This window comes from Liolophura sinensis, chromosome 8 (genome assembly GCF_032854445.1).
Source record: "Liolophura sinensis isolate JHLJ2023 chromosome 8, CUHK_Ljap_v2, whole genome shotgun sequence".
NCBI classification, from domain to species: Eukaryota; Metazoa; Mollusca; class Polyplacophora; order Chitonida; family Chitonidae; genus Liolophura; species Liolophura sinensis.
The window spans coordinates 32633264-32641156 of record NC_088302.1 but is presented as its reverse complement, the minus strand read 5'-3'; the positions used below and the strand labels follow the sequence as shown (position 1 = coordinate 32641156).

The following is a 7893-nucleotide window of genomic DNA, read 5'->3' as shown; positions in this document are numbered from 1 at the left end:
TTCGCCTTTTTTGAAAATTTTTATTCCTCAACTTAAAACAGATGTCCACTTTTTTCACCAAGTTTGTTACTTTTCCCCCTTTATATACTTATGTTCCATCTCTTTTTTACACAAAACACAGGAATCAAAGAGGAATCTGAATCGGGGAAACCTCAAGACCAGGGTATCGATAAAAACGAGATGGGTCTGGAAAACAACAACTCTGACCTGGACAAACCTGTGAAGCAGAAACGACACAGGACACGCTTCACTCCGGCCCAACTTCAGGAGCTGGAACGAAGCTTCGCCAAAACTCATTATCCGGACATCTTCATGAGAGAGGAATTGGCCCTCCGGATTGGCCTCACCGAATCCCGTGTGCAGGTAAGTTGGTGTATATTTGCGACCATGAGGACTTGTCCGGGTTAGCGATTGGAATTTATACTACAAGCGTTTTCCAGAGGAATCTTTTAATTCTTGGCTTGTTAAATCATGCCTTCAATCCGTCCGCCAGTTTGCCACAGAATCAGTCTTTCATTCAGCTATAGTCCGTCAGCGACCCAATAGAATAAAGTTGAACAAATCCCAGAGAAGACAATCCGACAGTCCTGCAACTTTTAAAGGTTGGGGGGGGGGGGGGGGGGGGGTGTGGAGCACTGCATGTCAAGCAGTGTTGACCTTCGCAATAAATGCCCAGCCAACAAGACTCTAGAAGGGCTGATTAATAGGACTTTGTTACAGGAAACAGAACCAAGTTCTGTAGATTAGACGACAAATATTTGCACATGTAAATTAGGCCTGCACCAATTTACGTTGATTGTGACAGTGCTGGCAGTGTTTTTGGATAGTGCTTTTCGAATTTCATCCCTTTGCATTCTTACACTGTAGCTTGGTAATTTTTGGTGACATGAACTCAAAACGTTACCTATGATCATGAAGTGCCACGGATAGGGGCTGTTAATTTACTAATGACATTACTGTCTATATATTTGTTATGTTATCTAACCGGTAATAATTTTGGCTAAATTATAATTCACAGACCAGAGTTTACATTCGTACTGATTATACAATTATTAAACTATTCAGTAAATTATGCTATCAATTATACAATTAAAATATTTAGCCCAAAAATCAGGCAAAGCCTCCGTGAGTCGGGCTTGCATTTTTAAAACTGTTCAAGGCAAGGAAATGAAGTACTTGATAACACACATAGACAGCGGAATAGCAGTGCTGTTTTAAATGGAAACTGGCTTTATATTTATGTCCAATATATTAATTGTTTCAATATATTTACATTTACAAGTCCGTTAAAAAATCTTACATATTTAATTATGCTTATATACAGTGATCCTTTACTCCAGAAGGTATGCCTGATCAAGGGCCTTTCAATAAGACACTTACTTAAATAAACGAATTATGTCACAGTTTAATTATGTAACAATTAAATATACCAATCAATCCAATGGTTGCACCTCGGCGTGCAGATCACACGTAATTAATAATTCATTGCAGTGAATCTCGGGTATGTATAGTTTTATTATCAGTGCATATGCAAACCTTAGCAAATGCAAATAAAACAGATGTATAACGTGGATGGTTTCAGGGTGTCTCGGAATGTTGTTTCGTTTCATAGGAAAAACATCTTTCAGCGTTTTTGTCAAGGAGATTGCCTTAAATGAAATGAAAAAAAACCAGTTTGCTTGCCTATTGGGTTACATTTCCTCACGTTTGTTTAACATGCGATGTAGGCTTTATATCTTCAAATATAAAGTTAAAACTTAACTAACTTTCTTAAACACAAATAAAATCGGTTGCATGCTGTCGTAACAGAAACGATGTGCTCACACCAGACCTGTCATAGAAATGTTATACTTTTTCTTGCTTTCTTTCATATAAATGTGAGAACAGATGAAACAAACTTCGATTCAGTATTTGTATGCAGTTAAGTTATTGTTTATTTTTAAACTTTTATACATTCTCATGCATCATACATACAAGTGACTTATATATCAACTCCCGTCAACACTAGTCACAACGTAACCGTATACAGTAATTAATCAGTAGATTTGAGGAAATCAAGTAAAACTGTGAATAAAAATCACAATTTAGTGTCACACGTCATTAATGTTGAATAGGTTAGGTGCCTGAGTTGAGATTTATCACACCTGATTCTCAAACTTTGCTCACCTGGCCTGATTGACACACCTGTCGCCCGCTGATATTTCGCAGGTGCGTTTACGTGATTTTCACCTTTTAAGTTTTGGGTGTAAGCATTCTGGTTGGTATACACACCTTAGCTTTTTGGCATAACTTCGTCTTTCTTGGCACAAACTATGTCGGACGAAGCATTTGACACGTTCTTGGAGGTGACAAATTAGAGCCAAAAACGAGTATGCATTGCCTGAAGCTACGGCATGACCACATCAGGGACTGTTTTGCTTGTTTTTGGCTCTTATTTGTCACCTCCAAGAACGTGTCAAATGTGTCGTGCGTCTTGAGTAAGTCAGTGACGGTATAGAAGTCTGTTTATACCATTTAATCTTAGTCGTTATACTTGTTGCACAATTTCATGCGCTTCTCCTTTGAAAGGGGTGTATTTTATAGCTTTTAAATACAAACATTCTATTTCTATAACAATACTCGATTTGAAAAACAATATTACATAAAGATACTGCACTATATTCATGTGGGCATAAAAAATGGTTCGTACTTTTATGCTGCATTGCTCCATTATCCTTTGTTTCTTTCAAACTATAGACATTCAAATAGCACGATTTTGTTAATATACTGACCAATTTTCAAGGTCATAGTTTGAGTAGTCTGTACACAGAGTTAAAATGAAAACATAGCCTCAAAAACGCACGTTCCGGTGACCCACATTGCATCACCTGTCAGGTGTCATGAGTAGAGCTGCAGCTGTGTGACACGCATCAAGGACTGCTGGGAAAAATTAATCTTAAGGAGGTTAGAGACTCAATCAGTTCATGGAAGAAACGTCTACTGAGAAGATGGGGACTAACTGATCACCTTTTCAAGTAAAACAAGGTAGAATATCATTTCGAAATGTCCGGAACATGCGTTTTTGACTCTATTTTGATTCTGGTTCCATGAGCAGAAATCTTAAAGGATGAAATTGAAATTTGGTCTGTATACTAAGAACATAATGGTTTTTGAGTGTGTAAATATTTAAAAGATGACGTAAGAGGGTTTCGGAGATATTGAGTGTACAACCCGTTTCTTTTATGCCCACCCGATATATGACAGCTTTTACGTCTGTTTTCTGGAATAAATAAACATGACAAAAAATGTCTCAAAAGGGACACTTTTGAGCATGACTGACAATACTTCGCCAATTTTTCTAAAATCTATTCTTCGGTCAACGTACTCGATTTCCATATCTATAGTGATGGTCAATTTTTTTTTCTTTTTATATTTTATAAAATTTTCTCTCTTTACCTCATAAATTGCACCATGCGTAATATGATCCACACATTTTAATAGTGCTTGGGTTGTGCCGGCTTCTCTTAGCTTCTGCGACCCGGGTTAGAACACTCAGACAGCTGTAACTACGGTCGGTCCATCCTCAGCACTGAGATCGTCCCTCACTGCTGTCCCGGGTCTCGCTCCTATCTGACTGCACCTATACACCCCATGACGCAGTCTCACCCTAGTCGCTAGGTATCACGCAACTACGATGCAGATTCATTAGCACGGGGATTATAAAATTGTCCTATGCCTCTCCGTCTTATTTCATTTCCACTATTTTTTCAATTAAGACGGCAAATTTAATCGCATAATCCTGTGTCGAGTCGGCCACAGGAGTCTCCTCGCGTTTCCCTGGGACGGGGTACTTTCGATCTGTTTCGGCTATTTGTTTCTAGGAAAAGAGAGAAAAAGAACAAAAAGCTCGCGTGCGCTACACCACATGCCATGTTAGTTTCGACGAAGGCTTGACCCACGAGATGATTCAGTTCAGGTCTCTAGGGATTCCTTCACAATGGACAACCTTAGCCGACGTGCTAGTCTCATTGTTGCGACGCTAAACGATAATTAAATGCTCCATTTTCACTTTTGACAGCTCAACAGCTTTGGTAAATGTTTCTCTCTCACGAAGGGCTAAAAAGATAATTTGATTTGGAATGTGAGAATATAAGAATATCTATACAGCTGTACCGATGAGCTGTCAGCCAAGTGTAGAAAAAACAATCCCCAATGCCGTCTGTAGGGATGGATACTTTACAATCTTTGTTAACGGTAAAACCACCAAGGCTGTCAGACATGCCATATACAACTGCCACGGCGTTAACACGCCATTTATGCTGAGCACAAAACTATTCTCCCAAACCAAGTTTCGAGCAACCCATCACATAAGGCCACACCATCAACTCGATATGCACATTCCTTTTTCATGCCTTGTATATGCAGTATAGATTTACAAACTACCTTGCCTTCGCGATCCAGAAGGTGTCTATTTTCAGTAATCTTACTTAATCCTAGGTTTCTGCCGTGGTCTTGCCATGGCGGGTTGGTTGCGTGCTACGCGGATGTCTGTCGGTCTGACTTGCTCCCCCCACTCCCCCGGGGTACTTCTCAGCTAGACAGCATATATCTGACGGCTGTACCTTCCTGGGAATTCTTCTGTAACACAGTTAATTAGTTCTCTCTTCTTTAACGCCTTGTCTTCTATAGATCACACGACAAGCTCTTGTCTACGCTGCTATGCTCATCCCAGGCCGTGGCAAAGATACATTTTGACATGCATATATTGAGTCAGTAAACCTCATCTACTGTTGTCAAACAGATCTTCGTATATCGCCAGGAAACATGTCAGTGTAGTCGTTTTAGGTATGCGGCATTTAACTTCAGTTGGGAGATAAACTAAGTCTAACAATAACATCGCAAGAGCAATAAAACTAGATAAAATGAGATGCACGTCCGCTTATTTACTCGTTCAATTTGCTTTAAAATGAAATAAAGGTGTCACAAAACCGAACCAAAATTGGGATGGCTAATTACTGCTTTAAGAGGATGGCCAATCAGGTCAATGTTCCATTTCTAGACTTTTAGAATATCTGGACAACTTTTGGTGGATTTAACTCTTTTGATGGATCTATATTATTGTGTTGATCTATTTGAGGTTTCATGCCACATACATGTTTGTATGAGGCATTTTTATATATAACAATATCGTACAGCAATATTTCGTACAGTTCGTCCGTAGGCTCTATTTAATCTGCTCAAATCTTTGGCTTTAAAAGGAACTTTTGGCTTTTCACTTTTGGGATGGGTTTAGTACTAGTCATCTTGGCGTCAGCTTTGTGTGACAAGAAGATGTATAAAAGACTTACAGCATAGAGAGTAACACCACAGCAGCGAAGACAGTATGATAGTTGGCAAATGGTTACACGTATCCGGTGAAATACGGCCTATTGTCAGTTTACCTCAGTTACGGTTTTATTCACGTCTTCAGTACACAGTCAGTCACACGTAGGAGTGTACTATGACAAGTTGGAGTGTGACATCTGGTGACGTCTGATGCGTTACAGGCATGGCATTCCAGCGAAACAAGGCTACAGATAGAGCTGCTTGGGAAAAGACATATTGGAGAATGTGATAAATCCTACATAAAGCTGATGGTAGAAGATGTAAGCTTTAGATTTAGGTTGACTTAAACCTGTATCGTATTCATATCAGGTATATAAGGAGTTTATCACCAGAAGGGAGCTTGTCAGGACCTTAAACCTAAGCGTCAGGTCCAGCATTTGTATACCACTCGTAAACCATGAAAATGTGTTGTTAAATTCTGGCTTGCTCAAAGAACTCGTCTAATCAGAACCGTGCCCTTTGGACATAAAGCTGAAAACCTTTGGTAGAATTGATATTCAGTGGGAATCGTGATGGCCGTATAAGCCCCCCTGTGTGCTATCACGGTGACTGGATGGAAGCAAACTGGACCATCCTTCTTCACAGAGTTTCCTCCCTGATCACCAACGGGCCACGTCATGCAGATGAAAGATTTCATGCGGCAACCAGTGACTTTTATTTAGAAACAAATGATCAAAAATGGATAAGTCTAAGGAAGAGCCCAGCTTGACTTCTGTTTGTCTGTCACATATCTCCCGCGGTATGCAGTGCTCGCTGACGGCCAGTCTCTTAATGTGCTGCCTCCATCTCAGAGTGGGGGGAAACAGCACTTTGCCGCTCTGAGGTGCACAAATAACCACACGTCTCTTGCATGTCACTCGGCATGCAACCGGCCAATTATATGCCCCCGAAAACTGTCTTCATGTGTCGGCCCAGTAATGACTGATGTGGCAGACCGTGTTCGGGGAATTAGCGGCTAATTGAACGCACACGCTTGCAGGACACGCGGGGGAAAACCGTCTTTTTCCGGTTTTGTATCGCCACTTTCACATTCTACTAACCCTTTGTACTCTCTGACGTCACGATGGATAAAGTTCTTCGCTTTCCACGCGACTGAAGGGCATCCATTCTGTGACTGTCTGGTTAGAACTCGAGGGTTGGTGAAGGGTTATAACTCTTACACATGTGTCTTAGAGGCTTATTAAGACATATTGTTACATTAGAATCTCTTTGTCATTATGTTTTAAAACATAAGGAAATGCCACAATAACTGCATCGATTCTTAACACAGCCGAAAGTAGAAAATGGCAGACCAAATTTATCAGGAAGACATCCTGCAAAAACACAACATAAAACGTCATGTTGGCGTGTTTACCGTGAAGATATAAAAAAATCTGTTTTAATGCTTTTTATCCACTTTGTCAGTGTTTGCAATTTTTTAGTTAGATGTCTGAGTATGTTCGTTAACGTACTTGGTTCCACTGTTGTCGGGTAGACAAGTAAACCATAAAACATTCATTCCATTTTTATTACATGTATGAGTATATACAGGTTGTTCCCAGGTTTTACGCTCACGTATTTTGTTACACTATACTCTGTAGTACACAGGTATATACAATGAAACATTTGTTCTTGACAGGTTTGGTTTCAAAACCGTCGGGCCAAGTGGAAAAAGAGGAAGAAGACAACGAACATGCTCAGAGCACCCGGTCTTCTCCCGTCTCACGGACTCTCCCCTTTCGGCAGTATGAACGACACACTCTGCACTTTCCATCCAGGCGACACACGTTGGCCTAGCATGTCACAGATGACACAGATGTCTCAAATGTCGCAGATGGCGCAAATGAACGGTAACCCTCTGTCGCTGCCACCGACTCTTCCCCGTCAGTCTCTGGGACCTTCGCTCGGCCCTCAAGTCTCGGTGGGTAACCTGGGGTGCGCAGTGACACTGGGTAACGGCATTGGGGTAACGGCACCAAATAACAGTCTTTATTCCACGGGGTACGGCGGGACATCGAGTTGCTCTTCACCTTTGTCCGCCGGCTCCCCAAGCCCCTCAGTGGCCAGTGCTCAGATGCCGTGTAGCATGCAAGACGTTGGCGACGGATGGAGAGGGACAAGTATTGCCTCTCTGCGCAGGAAGGCTTTAGAACACACGGTATCAATGACTGGCTTTAGATAAACTCTTAGCTGCCAAAAACCCTGCATAAACAATTGACATGTCTATTGGGACGACAAACATAAGGGTCCCAGACATCCGGGTATCGCTGACAGGAAAGGACACCTGACATGCCCTTCAGCCAATCAAGCGGGCTGTCGCGTCTCAAATCTTCAGGGCAGGGGAAAGACTTTATAGATGAGCAGCCTGATTAGTTGGGACTTTGTCTAGACTATCTTGCCATTTTACTTTTACAGTCTCAAGCGACGTAGATGTTTTCGTCATTCTTCAAAAAGATTCATGGCGAGTGCTAGCTATATCGATGCTATAAATTTGTACATTTCACTATACATTAATTTATTTGTTGAATGAAATATGTGTTAGTTTGTAAC

The 7893-nt window shown here is 41.0% G+C and overlaps 1 protein-coding gene across 1 annotated transcript; it reads left to right on the top strand.

Moving 5' to 3' along the window:
* Positions 1 to 180: 180 nt before the first annotated feature.
* On the top strand, positions 181 to 7525 carry LOC135473428 (homeobox protein orthopedia-like). The gene is made up of 2 exons (XM_064753277.1): positions 181 to 363; positions 6983 to 7525. Exons 1-2 carry the CDS (start codon positions 181 to 183, stop codon positions 7523 to 7525), a joined length of 726 nt encoding a protein of 241 aa, XP_064609347.1.
* The last annotated feature ends 368 nt before the right edge of the window (positions 7526 to 7893 follow it).

What these genes read in the sequence shown, in the direction of transcription:
- LOC135473428 (XM_064753277.1), top strand. Translation starts at nt 181, where the DNA reads ATGGGTCTGGAAAACAACAACTCTGACCTGGACAAACCTGTGAAGCAG. An exon ending in TCACCGAATCCCGTGTGCAG is followed by an intron (nt 364 to 6,982) that starts GTAAGTTGGTGT and finishes TGTTCTTGACAG; the next exon opens with GTTTGGTTTCAAAACCGTCG.